This window comes from Cnephaeus nilssonii (assembly GCF_951640355.1).
Source record: "Cnephaeus nilssonii genome assembly, chromosome: 3".
In the NCBI taxonomy this organism is placed as follows: domain Eukaryota; kingdom Metazoa; phylum Chordata; class Mammalia; order Chiroptera; family Vespertilionidae; genus Cnephaeus; species Cnephaeus nilssonii.
Genome location: NC_137074.1, coordinates 102,774,867 through 102,790,884, shown reverse-complemented (window position 1 = coordinate 102,790,884; position 16,018 = coordinate 102,774,867). Strand labels below are relative to the sequence as shown.

The 16,018-nt window shown below is 39.8% G+C and overlaps 1 protein-coding gene across 6 annotated transcripts in view; it reads left to right on the top strand.

Annotated features, from left to right (window-relative positions):
* Nucleotides 1-16,018, top strand: part of EIF2A (eukaryotic translation initiation factor 2A) — a 52,858-nt gene that overhangs the window by 23,841 nt on the left and 12,999 nt on the right. For 3 of the 6 annotated variants that reach the window (XR_013813146.1, XM_079764108.1, XM_079764106.1), the window contains 7 exons: nucleotides 1,520-1,638; nucleotides 3,414-3,513; nucleotides 3,847-3,929; nucleotides 6,473-6,546; nucleotides 6,673-6,817; nucleotides 7,010-7,126; nucleotides 10,697-11,268. Coding sequence is in view for 5 of the 6 variants with exons in the window: in XM_079764108.1 (XP_079620234.1) it covers nucleotides 1,520-1,638; nucleotides 3,414-3,513; nucleotides 3,847-3,929; nucleotides 6,473-6,546; nucleotides 6,673-6,817; nucleotides 7,010-7,126; nucleotides 10,697-11,268 (1,210 nt within the window). In the remaining variant the exon portion in view is untranslated. The remainder of the gene's footprint in view (nucleotides 1-1,519; nucleotides 1,639-3,413; nucleotides 3,514-3,846; nucleotides 3,930-6,472; nucleotides 6,547-6,672; nucleotides 6,818-7,009; nucleotides 7,127-10,696; nucleotides 11,269-16,018) is intronic. The other 3 variants (XM_079764110.1, XM_079764109.1, XM_079764107.1) reach the window with 2 other exon arrangements.

Genomic DNA, 16,018 nt, shown 5'->3' with positions numbered 1-16,018 from the left:
TTTCTGTACCTGGTTCTAGCATTTATTTCCTTAAAGTGCTGTGGGTCAAAGACATATCCTGTTCCTGGGGCAGGAAAAACATGTAGTGTATGTGGTCTTTGCTGAATTCATGGTTAACTAAGTCAGAAACTCTAGGTGATTTTTCCTTAAATATGTGATTTTTAAAAAAATTCAAAATAAACACCCTTCATTAAACATGCTAAGAATAACTATTCAAGGTTATCAACTACAAAAAAGAAAGCTTTATGTATTCTAAAATATGAAATTCACAATAAGTTGTAAAAAATCTCATGTGTCTGTGTGTTAAAACAATATGCAGTAATCGCATTCTTACCAATTTCTGCTTATCCTGACACAGTGTCCTCAAACTTGAGTAGAACAAAGTAACTTTAAGGAATTTCTGGAATAAAATGGATTATCTCTCTCTCTTTTTTTTAACCCCAAAGAATACATAATAGCAAGTCACTAAGCTGGTTTTAAAGGTTAGCTCTGGCATTTATCAGTAGTATGATCTTGGACAAATCATCAAATCATTTAATTTTTCGTCAAATCAGTTTCACCATTTGTAAAATTGAGATGATAATAGCTATTTTATAAGGTGTTGTGAGGATGAAATAAGAAAATGTGCATAAAGTGATTAGACTAGAACAGGGTACATAGAGAGCATCATAGAAAATGGAGTCTGGTACAATTATTCTAATATTTATCATTATCATACCAAAATAACTCTTACAGTCTATCTTTTCAAGACTGGTTGTAAAATTTTAATAGGCATTCAAAGTCTCTGCTGATTTCCTCAGGGACTACTCAGTTTTTAAAATATACTTTTTCTGCCCACCCAGTGTGGCTCAGTGGTTGAGCAACAACCCATAAACCAAGAGGTCACTCCAATTCCCAGGTAGGGCACATACCTGGGTTGGAGGCTCGATCCCTAGTGGGTGGGGGGAGGGGTAGCATGCAGGAAGCAGCTGGTCAATGTTTTTCTTTCATCGATGTTTCTATCTTTCTATTCCTCTTCCTCTTTCACTAAATATCAATAAAAACATACCTACTTAAAACATACTTTTTCTGTGCGATGTGAGAACTCAGAAAGAAGGCAGCTTTCTACAAAGGCTCTCATCAGAAACCTAAGTCTCTAGCACCTTCATCATGGACTTCTTAGGCTCCAGAACTTTAAGAAATAAATGTTAGTTAAGCCAACAATAAAAATTAAATAAAATATGCTTTTGTTTTAGCACCTCTGTTTTCTCTTTGGTTTGATACATCTTGTCTTTAGGTAGCTCTGTTCAATTAAAATCCTGTTGTGATTGTATCTTTCTATTAATTGCATGTAATTTCTGAACACCAGCCTTATCAGTTAAGGTGTTTATTGGATATTTTCTAGAACTAACTGAAAATTGATTTTATGAAAAATAGACACTTAAAGAGTGATCTATATTTGAAAGAGTTAAATAGTTTTGATAGTGCTGGCTATTGTGAAACAGTATTTTGTTGCTGAAATAATTTCTTTTGAAACCAGAATAAATATTATCAGTGTCACTAACAAGGGACTACTGCACTCCTTCGACCTCCCTAAGACAGTTTGCCTTGAATTCTCACCAAAAAACACTGTCCTGGCAACGTGGCAACCTTACACTAGTAAGTATTTTCCAACTATAAAAATATTCTAACAGGCCCAATTCAATTCAGTGGGAAACAATGAGAATTTATAACTTATAAGAAAGTAATTAGTCTTTATGATAGTAAATAACATGTGAATTAGTGAATCTTGTATTCCCTAAATATAATGTACTTTATTATTATTTTTTTAAATATATTTTATTGATTTTTTTTTACAGAGAGGAAGGGAGAGGGATAGAGAGTTAGAAACATTGATGAGAGAGAAACATCGATCAGCTGCCTCCTGCACACCCCCTACTGGGGATGTGCCCACAACCAATGTACATGCCCTTGACCGGAATCAAACCTGGGACCTTTCAGTCTGCAGGCCGACGCTCTATCCACTGAGCCAAACCGGTTTCGGCGAAATATAATGTACTTTAAATAATTTCAAGGTATAGTAGGTTAGTGAAACGATCCATCATGAAATAGAGCAAAAGAAAGAGCCAAGGGAAATTTTAGAAAGTAAATAACACTGGATAGAGAAGATCTCAAAAATTAATAATAATAATAACCTTCAAAATAAAAGCATTTAAAAATGTTTTTATTGATTTCAGAGAGAGGAAGGGAAAAGGAGAGAGAGATAGAAACATCATTGATGAGTGAGAATCATTGATGAGCTGCCTCCTGCATGCCCCCCACTGGGGATCAGGCCCGCAACCTGGGTATGTGCCCTGACCAGGAATCAAACCCTGACCTCTCCTGGTTCATAAGTTAATGCTCAACCACTAAGCTACGCCGGCTGGGCCATGTTTCTTTTTCTAGTAGATAACGTTGAATACTCATGTGCCAGACACTGTGTAAGTATTTTGTTTTCATCATCTTATTAAATTCTTAAATAATGTGTATCTGAATCTAGAATATGTTTCTTAAAATAAACCCCGATACCAATTCCCAGTATTTTATTACTCATCTATGAAGCACAGCTAATAAAATGTTCACATATATCTCTAAAAGTGTTAGACAATGGCACACCATTATTCTTTGTCATACCATATACATTTCTTAGATGTTGAATCTACTGTACTTCCTCTTTCACTTATAATGATTATTTAAAATGTTTATTTTAGCTGGCCCGTGTTGCTCAGTGGTTGAGCGTTGATCAATGAACCAGGTTGCGGGCTGGATCCCCAGTGGAGCACATGCAGGAGGCAGCCAATCAATGAGTCTCTCTCATCCTTGATGTTTCTATCTCTCCCTCTCCCTTCTCTCTGAAATCAGTAAAAATTTATAAAAATAAATTAATTAAAATAAATAAGAGAAATGTGTTCTAGTTATGTGGATATTTAGCAAAATATTATAATAGTTCCTTGTTGGATTGTAAACCTCTTGGGTGTGTTCTTCCAAGAGGCATAGACTCTAATGAATCTTCTTTTTCCAAGTAAATAAAAGGGAAATTGAAAATCATGAGTTATATAATTGTGTGTGTGACTTATAGATACAAGCTTTCATATAACACAATTTAATCTACTTAACAGTAAACCTGACTAAACAAGAAATCTCTTTTAAATATTCTTAAAATCCATAGTAATGACCTCATTTCAGAAATGCTGAACTTTTGCTCAAACAGCTGTCATATTGTTATGGCTTTAGGAATGGGTGAGTAAATCCATATTAAAGATAGTGCAGAAAGTTAATTTCAAGCAACTCTCTTACTTGATCTGTATAATCTTGTTCAAATTGTTTCTAAAAATGACATCTTTTTTACTAGTGTTAGGAGACAATTACTATAAAAAATGTTGTTTCTACTTCAGCTTCTAAAGATGGCACAGCTGGGGTTCCCAACCTACAACTTTATGATGTCAAAACTGGAACATGTTTGAAGGCTTTCATCCAGAAAAAGATGCAAAATTGGTAAGTAAATGTTTTAGAATACTTATTATTATTTACAAAATATTTTAAATATCTTCATTGTTATAATACTTGTTTCTTTGGTATTGGTTTAGAAAATAACTTCTCAGACCAAAATCGAGATCTATTAAGAAATTTGCATATAGGAATGTAATAAACACTTGATCTTTCTTTTGTTTATTAGTATTTTGTCTATTATATATACTAAAACTATTAGTAACTGACTTAACATCATATTATAAGTATTTTTCCTTAAATAGTAAGCAATATTACAAACTTTAACATGTGGTATTACATTCTATTTAAATGTTTTTTTATATTTTCTTTTCAATGTAGGTGTCCATCCTGGTCAGAAGATGAAACTATTTGTGCCCGAAATGTTAACAATGAAGTTCATTTCTTTGAAAGTAACAATTTCAGTATGGAAATATTTATGAAATAATTTTATTATTTACTATAAATGTATATAGTTTTTATTGCTTTATATGTATCATAGAGTTCTCTAAAATACTGTTAATATATTAATACATTGCTGTATATTTATATACATACTATATGTAAACATAAAATATATTAAAATTACTATTATAGTTATTCATTTGAATAACATAAACTCTAGTGAAATTTTATAACGCAAAAATTTTCTTTTATAATAACTTCTTATTCCCTAAATTTCTATTAAACCAAGACATTTTAAATGTCTCTTTCTGTATTTATTTGCTATTGAAATTCTGTGATACAAGTGAATGTTTTATTGTGTAGAATTTGAAACACAAAATTAGACACCTAGTTCCAATAACCATAAACTCATTGCCAATCCTATCTTATCCATCTGTCCATCTTCCATCCCTCTTACTCTGCTACAACAAATCCTAGAGATCATATAATTTTACCGATAAGTATTTCAGTATGTATCTCAGAAGATTAGGACTCTTGAATTTTTTATAACTTAGCCAAAAGACCATTATCCCAGACTATAAAATATCTGTTCTGTGTTAAATTTCTAATAATCACAAATGTTACAGTTTTTTTAAAACTTATGATCCAAATAAGATTTTTCACATTGCAATTGACTGATGTATCTTTTAAGTTTTTTTTAAGCTACAGGTTCTCTCTCCATCTCTTTTTTCCCCTCTTGCAGTTTGTTACTTGTCCTATATATTTTCCCATAGTTTGAATTGTATCCCATCCTGTAATTTAACTTGTTCATCTGTCCCCTATTAGTAACTCATTTGGATCTAGTGTTGGTCAATTTCAGCATCTTTTCTGGGAGAGATGAGGGTAAGACTACATCATAAGACAGTATTGAATTATTTTATCAAGTAGCACATACTGTCTTACTGTCTTTAATTTTGTAGGGTTAACTGACATTAACGTTCAGTGCCTAGATCCATTATTTCATGAGTGGTTGCAAATTGGTGATATTCTGATTATCCTCCTCCCCTCTTATTTATTAGCTGTACTACTTCTATAAAGAGAAATTTTTTCATCTACTATTTGATTGCCTAGTAGTACTATATATATAGGAAAGGCAGGGTCAATATTCTTTCCTTTTATCGCTTTTGAAATAATGAGTTCTTTCTCTGGCAATCTTCATTGCAACCAATTGTTCCCCTGCCCCCCTCCCCTTTATGAACTATATAGTTCATCTTTATGAACTATAAATTTAAACATGTTTTTAGTCCATTGCAATTATTATTCTTATTGATGCTCAAATTATCCCATGATTGGTCAATTAGTTGTTAATGACTATTTTGCTATATGGTAAGACAAGCTGTTCTGAGACTACCATGTTTATTATTTCCTGCTGTATACCTAGAATCAGTCAGTTCTTTGAAATACTCTAGTTTCTTTGAGTGGAAAATGGTATTTAGAGACCACAATATGGGTGTATAGGGGTTCTTATTATTGTTGTGTTGATCATTGTTTTTAGGCCTTTTTCTTTCTTTTATATCTTATATATATGTATTACCTTTTGCCAATACCAGGGATCCTGGTTCTCTGGAATTTCATTTGCTTTTTTTCACATGAACCACATAATATTCTTAGAATAGCAATACCAACAGTAATACCAATAACATGATTACTGAAAATAATTCAAAGAAAAAGTTTTGCAGTTTCTTTTGTCCTTGGGGTATCCTATTAGTGACTGTACACTTTTGAGTATATTACAATAGAGGAGGAATTGGTAACTCCATTCACATATACCAAAGGTGGCACTATTCACGTTATCGTTATAGCTGTACACTTCATTATCTTGCTTTTGAGTCTCATTTCAGCCCCCACTGATTTTGGGTTCACTTCCTGGCTTATCTGGCCAGCCTCTTTGTGAGCATGCCAAAAGAAGGAGGCTGCAATTTGGCAGTTTGGTGTGCTACTTTTGAAGAGCTGTTGATCTCTGAATTTGAACAAAGGAAGAATAACAGCTCTTGATCTCATTAACTAGGGAAGCAGTATTATTCATAACATGGGTTCTGACTGCCTGGCACAGAGTTAGAACTCAAAAAAATGTCCACCATTGTTACTCTTGTGATCATTATTGTCATGTAATTAGTTACAGAATATCTGTATCCACATTTTACATTAGGCTAAAGTAATCTTTCCCATCTAATGGGCTCTAAAACTACTTTATTTCAGAAGTTGAAGAGAAGGGAACTGATGTTTATTAAATACTTACTATGTGCCTGATACTATGCTCTTAAAAATCAATCACTAGGAATTAGGTGTATAATCTCATTACTTGCCCAAACTCACACAGCTAATAAGTGACTGAGTAGGAATTCAAGTGTAAGTCTGTCTACTCCCACCCATGCTTTTTCCACTACTTTGCTCCGCCTCACCTATATGAGACTACAATGAGCAGTATTGTGTATAGTTACACTAACCTTTTAAAATGCATTCAGAATTTAGCATTCACTATTAGCATCTCTCATCAATCTAACACCTTTTCCTTTTTTCTTAGATACAATTGCAAATAAATTGCATTTGCAAAAAATTAATGATTTTGTGTTATCACCTGGACCCCAACCATACAAGGTAATGGCTATGTTTTTGTTTGTTTATGTGGAATATTATAAGATTACCTTTTTTCTTAGTTTTTAGTGATATCCATCTTAGTTTGTATGCTTCGTAAATTAAATTATTCGTGTCTGTGTATCATAGGTGGCTGTTTACGTTCCAGGAAGTAAGGGTGCACCTTCATTTGTTCGATTATATCAGTACCCCAACTTTGATGGGCCTCATGCAGCTTTAGCCAATAAAAGTTTCTTTAAGGCAGATAAGGTTACAATGCTATGGAATAAAAAAGGTATGATAAATATATTTTCTCTCATTTTGTTTATCAAGTATTGATTTAGACTTGATTCCTTTGTGTATAGGAGAATGTATCAATGCTTATTTAATGAACTTTTACATGGCTCTGTTATATTATTTAATATATTTTTTATCACCATTAGGTTAATTTGGGTTTTAAATCTAATTTAAGTTTTTACTGTTACAGCTACTGCTGTGTTAGTAATAGCTAGTACAGATGTTGACAAGACAGGAGCTTCCTACTATGGTGAACAAACGCTGCACTATATTGCAACAAACGGAGAAAGTGCTGTGGTGCAATTACGTGAGTATATCAGCCATCTTCCTTTGATAAAAACAGGGACAGTGAAAAAGATGATATAGCCCAGCTGGCATGGTTCAGTGGCTGAGTGTTGACCTATGAACCAGGAGGAGGTCATGATTCAATTCCCAGTCACGTAATCCCCAGTGGGGGGTATGCAAAAGGCAGCTGATCAATGATTCTCTCTCACATTGATGTTTCTGTCTCTCCTCCCTTCCTCTCTCTGAAATCAGTGAAAATAATGTTTTTTAAAAAGATGATGAAACCTAAATTCTTGATCAGGTGATAAGACTAACATGTCTTATAACCTTTATAATAAAACTAGAGGCCCCGTGCATGAAAATTCATGCACTGGAGTAGGGGGTCCCTCAGCCTGGCCTGCCCCCTCTCACAGTCCGGGAGCCCTCAGGGGCGGGAGGCAACCTGGTGATCAGGGGAAGGCAACGCCCCCATCACACCTCTGCTGCTGCCACTGCCAGCAGCACAAGCCCTGGCCAGCCCTGGTTACCTGGGCGGCTGGGCAGCCACCATCCGAGGCTTGCTGCGCCTCGGGCTGGCCCTGGGAGGCTGGGGGCCTGAGGGGACTGGGTGTGCCATCTTGTGGTTGTGGGCACCGCCATCTTTGAGGGGGTGGCAGTCAATTAGCATATTCTCTCCTTACTGGCTGTGGGAGCCGCCATCTCTGAGGGCGGGGCAGTCAATTAGCATATTCCCTCCTTATTGGCTGCGGGCGCCACCATCTTTGCGATGGTGTGAGGGTCAATTAGCATATTCCCTCTTTATTAGATAGGATTCCTCTTGATTAAGAAACTTAAAATCATTTCCAGACACACCTGATTTTGCCGTAACCCAGTTAATTTAGTTATGCTAGTTCTTTAGTAGGAAACTTCCTAAGTTAGGCAATTCAATTGCTATAGCTCTTTGGGGACTTTGAACTTATTAGGACAGCAAGTTGAGCTAGTGAGTTTAGCACCATCTTCAGTACTGAAGAATGTTAGTACTTCATCTTTGTTTTGTTGAGCTAAATTAACTATAGAATAATACAGATCTAAAATTCTGGCAACTCCCTAATTTTTTTCATTTTGAATTGAACATGTAAAGAAAACTTTCTAGTGAAGTCACAAACAAAACAAGGGTGACTCCCCGTTCCACTCTTAGTTAACATTCTGAAAGATCTACTTAGTGTAACTGATCAAAAGATAACATATATAGCCCGGCTGGTGGCTCAGTGGTTGAGCTTCGACCTGTGAATCAGGAGGTCACAGTTCCATTCTTGGTCGGGGCACATGCCCACGTTGTGGGCTCCATCCTCAGTAGGGGGCATGCAGGAGGCAGCCGATTCTTTCTCATTATTGATGTTTCTATCTCCTTCCTCTCTAAAATCAATAAAAATACGTATTTTTTTTAAAAGATAAAGTATGCAGTCTTATTTATTTTTAGTTTTTAATCCTCACCCAAGGATATTTTTTTCCATTGATTTTTAGAGAGAGTGTGTAAGAGAGAGGAAGGGAGGGAGACAAGGGGAGAGAGAGAAAAAAACATCAAGATTGGTTGCCTCCTGCACACACCTCAACCAGGGCCAGGGATCGAACCTGCAGCCCAGATACATGCCCTTGACTGGGAATGGAACCCGAGACCCTTTGGTCCACGGACCATGCTCCTAGACACTGAGACAAACCGGCCAAGGCAAGTATGCAATTTTATTTTATTTTTAAAAAATATTTTTTTTTATTGATTTCAGAGAGGAAGGGAGAAGGAGAAAGAGATAGTGATGAGAGAAAATCATTGATCGGCTGCCTCCTGCATGCCCCCTACTAGGGATCGAGCCTGCAACCCAGGCATATGCCCTGACCGGGACTCGAACCCAGGACACTTCAGTCCACAGACCAACACTATCCACTGAGCCAAACCGGCTAGGGCAAGTATGCAATTTTAAAAGGAAGAAACAAAGTCATCTCTGCTCATAGATGAAGTCAGCATATAAACAACAACCACTTAGACATAATGGAAGGAAAGATTTCATATGTGTATAGCAACAAAAAACAAATAGTATAGGTCTGATGGGGAAAAAAACTTCTGAGGAACAAACTGTAACCTTTAAGAATTTTATAAAGATGTCATTTCTCTCCAAATTGATCTAAAAATGAAATTAAAATGCCAGTATATTTAACTAGGCAAGCTGATTCTAAACTTGATATTGAAAAATAAACTTGCAACAATGTTTTGAAAACTGCAAAAGAAGAATAGAGTGGGGGGGATTCTTATACTATTGGATAGTAAGATGTAAGGCAGTTGTAATTAAGGCACTTTGGTTCTGGCTGGTTGGTAGACTGGTAAACAATGAAACAGAACAGAACCCGGAAAGAGATGCACATTTCCATTGCTGCTTCTGTGTAAGAAAGTCAGCATTTGAATCAATGGTGGAAAATACGGATTTTTTAATAAGGAGGTATGGGGACAACTGTCTAGCTATTTGGAACAAAACATTAATAGTGTTGCCTCTTTCTGTGCACTGGAAGGTCACCGGTTCAATTCCTAATCAGGGCAAATGGTGGGGTTGTAGGTTTGATTCCTGGTCTGCCGAAGGCAACTGATGAATATTTCTCACATCAATGTTTCTCTCTCTCTCCCTCTTCCTCTCTTAAAAAAAAAAAAAAAATAGTAATGCTGCCTCTTCACCAAAAGAAAATCCAGTTGGGCCAAAAAATTATATCTAAAATTATAGAACTAGAAGCAAATATTTGTGATTTTTTTTCTAAAAATGGAAAAAGACTTTCTAAAGATGGAAGTTTTGAGGGGGAAAGGGATACATTTGAATATATAAAAGTTATAGAACTTTGGGGTTTTTTTGTATGTGTTTAAGAGAGAAACTTAATTTCAACAAAAATATTCAGAAAGCATATGCAATAAATGTACCAGATATGCCCTGGTGGATGTAGTTCAGTGGTTAGAGTGTCAGTCCCCACGCAGATTCCTGACCAAGGGCATAGACCCAGGTTCAGTTGCAATCCCCCGCTATGTCAACGTGCTTGTGGGAGGCAACAAATCAATGTGTCTCTCTTTCCCTCTCTTTCTCTCCCTCTTTCCTCCTTCCTCCCTCCCTTCCACTTTATCTAAAAATCAATGGAAAAAATACTATTGGGTGAAGATTAACCAAAAAAAAGAAAAGAAATATACCAGAGGTTTGCCTTTAGTGTAGAGGGGTTTATTTTTGTGGTGTGTCTTTTTATATAGCTCATATTTTTACTACTATATGTATATACTACTACCTAGTTCAATAAAAACTAGTTGTTAATAAATAGTAGTAATAACTTATGCTACTGTGAGCCCACATTGCCAAAATGTAAAAAAAATGAAGGTTTATTAGGGATTTTTAAATTTATGATTATACATTAATTTTTATATACTGTATATCATGTAAAAATATTTTAATTTTAACATACCATGAAATTTTCGAGTTTTTTTGTTTATTTACTGTTTGACATGTTTGAGTGTTATGTGCTTATAATTAGTGCTAATAAATATTATGTTCATATAATTAGTGCTAATTTGGGTTTTATATTATTTTTCCAGCAAAAAGTGGCCCCATCTATGATGTGGTTTGGAATTCTAATTCTACTGAGTTTTGTGCTGTTTATGGTTTTATGCCTGCCAAAGCAACAATTTTCAACTTGAAATGTGATCCTGTGTTTGACTTTGGAACTGGTCCTCGTAACGCAGCCTACTATAGTCCTCATGGGCATATATTAGTACTGGCTGGATTTGGAAATCTGAGGGGACAGATGGAAGTATGGGATGTTAAAAACTACAAACTTATTTCTAAACCAGTGGCCTCTGATTCTACATATTTTGCTTGGTGCCCAGATGGTGAGCATATTTTAACAGCTACATGTGCTCCCAGGTTACGTGTTAATAATGGGTACAAGATTTGGCATTACACTGGCTCAGTCTTGCACAAGTATGATGTGCCATCAAATGTGGAATTATGGCAGGTTTCTTGGCAGCCATTTTTAGATGGAATATTTCCAGCAAAAACAATAACTTACCAAGCTGTTCCAAGTGACGTACCCAGTGAAGAACCTAAAACGGCAACAGCTTACAGACCCCCAGCTTTAAGAAATAAACCAACTACCAACTCCAAACTGGTAAGTCAAACTTACTACTTTAGTGGGAAAAGGTTTTCCAGTGTGTGGAACTGTCTAGACCTCTTTTTCCTCAGGCATATGCTTGTGTTACTTAGTACCTGATGAGAATATAAATTCTAGGGTAGAAACCATGGAGAAACTATTGCTGAAAATGGTGAACAGCTCATATTAGATTGATAGAGTAGTTAATTTGAAACAATTCACATTTTGCATGTCTGGGAAAGATAACTATGAGTATAACATACCGGCTTTGTAGGCGATGGGCTCAGATTCAAAGGCCTGCCAGTTAGTCTGGCAGTGTAAGACCATGGTGACTGGAAGAGATCATGCCCTTTTTAAAGGCCACAGCAACCACACAGCAGTAGCTCATTGTTTCCATAGGAGATTTTAGTCCCACTATGCCAAAATGTTTGGTTTTTCAAGACTAAACAAGTCTACATGTTTATGTAAAATTTCTCAGTTTCTGAAACACTGTTGCTCAAACAAAACATTTATTGTCCTTAGGCCATCAATTCCCAACTTTGTTGTAAACTTATGACCAGAGTATTGTTCAAATTCTTACGTGCTTTAAAATGTTAGCATTTCAGAGCTCAGGAGAAGGCATTTGTAAATGACCTAAGTTTCTGTGGTGATATTAAGGAATAAAGGTGCTCTGTAAGTCTTTCTATTATCTATTAGAAAGGTGACAATACAACAGGCTGGGACTGTTCCAAGTAAACGGTGCTATACAGCTACCTCATTACTAAGCACTCAGGGAAGTAATACTTTTTCCTTTTGCCACTCCTCACCCTCTCAAAAATAAAAGAACCACTGTCCTCCTTAAAAGGTAGCAGTGGTCTGTAACTTCTTAAAAGGTTCTGTTGAAAATTTTTGTTGTATTATTTAGTAAATATATATAAAAACTTATTTAACCAAATAAGTCCTATTTATTATTTTTTTATTAGGTCAAAAAAGAAAGTATATTGTAATCAGATTTGCCCCATGTATATTGAGATTTTTCTTACCTAAAATGAAAACAGGAATAACCAACCTATCCTGCTTTCTAAATTTGTGTCAGATAGCACAAGAGGAAGAAATTCTGAACTGGTGTATATTTTTATTCTCTGATCCATAAAATTAGTTTGTTTTGGTGGAGGAAGGTAAAGAAATTAATATAGAAAGATTATACTTTGAAAATTGTGATAAAACTAGGTAAGAACTCCTTAAATCCAAAATTTTTCAGCATTTAAGATTTTCACTAAGCTTTTGCTTTTGTATGTGACATGATAATTATGTGATCCTAATAAATCATTTTAGTCAAAGTAACCGCTAATGAGAAATTTTTGTTTGTATCTAATTACAGGAATTAGGTAAATGGCAAAGAAATTACTAGAAACAAAGATATTCTAGTTGATAACTTCACAAAAGGAGGGGATTACATAACAGACAGAAATAAAAATTTTGGGATTTTTCCCCTTGAAGAAAAAAGTTACTTTTTAAAATATATATATTTTTTTTATTTCAGAGAGAAAGGGAGAGAGAGAGAAACATCAGTGATGAGAGAGGATCACTGACTGCCCCCACTGGCGGGGATCGAGCCCACAACCTGGGCATGTGCCCCCGGCCAGAATTAAACCTGGGACCCTTTAGTCCACAGGCCAACTCGACCTCCATCCACTGAGCGAAACCAGCCAGGCAAAAAGTAACTTTTTTTATAAATAAACATCCTATCTAATAAAGAGGGAATATGCTAAGATGGCGGCGCCCACAGCCAATAAGGAGGGAATATGCTAATTGACTGCCCCACCCTCAAAGATGGTGGCGCCCACAGCCAATGAGCAGGGAATATGCTAATTGACTGCCCCACCCTCAAAGATGGTGGCGCCCACAGCTCCAAGATGGCAGCACCCAGTCCCCTCAGACCCCCAGCTGCCCAGGGCCAGCTCGAGGCGCAGGCAAGCCTCAGATGGCGGCTGACCAGCCGCCCCGGGCCGCCCGAGGCTGAGTTAACCAGGGCTGGCCAAGGCTTGCGCCGCTGGCAGTGAGAGCAGCAGAGGTGTGATGGGGGTGTCGCCTTCCCCTGATCGCTGGGTCACCTCCCGTCCCTGAGGGCTCCCGAACTGTGAGAGGGGGCAGGCCGGGCTGAGGGACCCCCCCTGCAGTGCATGAATTCGTGCACAGGTGGGGTCCGGCCAATCCGGCCCCAATCGGGGCACATTGGGGCTGGGCCTGTCAGGAGGAGGAGATGACGGGAGGTTGACTGGCCGGCCCACCCCAAACTGGGCCAACCAGGGCTGGCTGGCTGGAGGGAGGGGATGCAGGCGGCTGGAGGGAGGGGATGCAGGCAATTGGCCAGTGGGCCCTGCTCCAGACTGGAGTTGGGAGGCCGATTGGGGGCAGGGCTGACCATAGGGAGGGGCTGTGGGCCGTGGGCTGGCCACCCCCACCCCCGAATGGGATGGGGGTGCCAACTAGGGGCCTGGGGAAAAGGCTGTGGGAGGTTGGCTGGCCGGCCCCACCCCCTATTGGGGTGCAGGGGGGGCGCTCAAGGGTGGGGCTAGCCAGGGGGAGGGCTGCAGGCTGATCAGGGTGGTGGTGGCCCATTGGGGGTGAGGCCAGCCGTGGGGAGGGGCTGCAGGAGGTTGGCTGGCCAGCCCTGCCCCCCTATTGGGGTGGGGGGCGATCAGGGGTGGGGCCGGCCAGGGGGACGGGCTGTGGGCCTATCATGGTGGGGCAGGCTGATCAGGGGTGGGGCTGGCTGGAGGTAAGTTGGTGGGGCGTTTGGCTGGCTGGCCCTGACCTTGATCGGGGTGGGAGATTCTGGTAGTGGGCAGTACTTACTAAAGGATACTTTTGAGAAAGTAACTGGGAAGAATAGGAAAAGAGCAGGTTTGAGCAAAGGAATAAGTAAAGCTGCAATGCTGGCCAGGGATCAGCCTCACAGAACCACATAGAGAGCTCGTGGGTCAATGGGGGAAAAAGGAGACATATGTACCTGATTGGGCCGATTTGCTGGCCACAGTGGGTATCATAGTGATTGGTCATTACGATCGTCATGCCATTCTGGTTGCTTGCTTTTTATATATATAGACTAGAGGCCCAGTGCACAAAATTTGTGCACGTGTGGGAAAGGTGTCCCTCAGCCCAGCCTGCACCCTCTCCAATCGGGGATCCCTTTCACAATACAGGACTGCTGGCTCCCAACTGCTCGTCTGCCTGCCTTACTGATTGCCCCTAACCCCTTCTGCCTGCCAGCCTGATCACCTTCTAACCACTCCCCTGCCAGCCTGATTGATGCCTAACTGCTCCCCTGCCAGCCTGTTTGCCCCTAACTGCCCTCCACTGCAGGCCGGGTCACCTCTAACTGCCTTGGGGTGCAGGGGGGTGCTCAGGGGTGGGGCTAGCCAGGGGGAGGGCTGCAGGCCTGGTTCCCCCAACTGCTCTCCCCTGCAGGCCTGGGTCCCTCCCAACTGCCCTTTCCTGCAGGCCTGGTCGCCCCCAACTTCCCTCCTCTGCTGGCTTGGTCACCCCTAACTGCCCTCCCCTGCAGGCTTGATCGCCCCCAACTGCCCTCCGTTCCAGGCCTAAGTCCCTCCCAACTGCCCTCCCCTTCTGGCCATCTTGTGGCGGCCATTTTGTGTGTTGGAGTGATGGTCAATCTGCATATTACTCTTTTATTAGATAGGATAAAGGCCTGGTGCACGGGTGAGGGCCGGCTGGTTTGCCCTGAAGGATGTCCCAGATCAGGGTGGGGGTTCCCTTGGGTCATGGGGCAGCCTGGGCAAGGGGCCTGTGGTGGTTTGCAGGCCGGCCACGCCCCCTGGTGACTCAAGCGGAGGCCCTGGTATCTGGGCTTTATTTATCTTCTACAATTGAAACTTTGTAGCCTGGAGCGGAGCCAAGCCTTCTGCTTGCTCCATGGCGGCAGCTATTTCTGTTGGGATTTATGTGTCTTCTATAATTGTAACTTTGTAGCCTTAAGCAGAGGCCTGGGCCATCCAGGGTGTGTGGAAAGCTTGGCTTCCTCCATTGCCAGGGGCAACCCTAGCCTCCTGCTCTTTCCAGCTCTGTGGCTGCCGCCATTTCTGTTTGGATTTATTTATCTTCTATCATTGAAACTTTGTAGCCTTGAGTGGAGGCCTAGGCTGGCAAGGGCAGGCGGAAAGCTTGGCTTCCTTCATTGCCGGGGAAACCCAAGCCTCCCTCCTGCTCTCTGTGGCTGTAGCTATCTTGGTTGGATTTATTTGCATATTTGCTCCTGATTGGCTGGTGGGCGTGACTTGTGGGTGTAGCGGAGTGGTGGTTAATTTGCATATTACTCTTTTATTAGATAGGATTATACTTAAGTATTTATTGGTTTTCAAAAAAAATACCTTCACTTTTATTATGTGTTCATTAAAACAGTCACATAAAAATTAATGTAACTGAAGAAATAAATTTTACTTTATTTATTGACTAGAGGCCCCGGTACAAGAAATTCGTGCACGGGGGCGGGGGATGCTCCTCAACCCAGCCTGCACTCTCTTCAATTTGGGATCCCTCAAGAGATGTCCGACTGCCCGTTTAGGCCCGATCCCGATGGTGGGATTGGGCCTAAACAGGCAGTCAGACATCCCTCTCACAATCCAGATCTGCTGGCTCCCAACTGCTCTCATGCCTGCCTGCCTAATTCCCCCTAATTGCTTCTGCCTGCCAGCCTGATCACCCTCTAACCACTTCCCTGCCAGCCCAACTGCTCCTCTGCTGGCCTGATTGCCCCTAACTGCCCTCC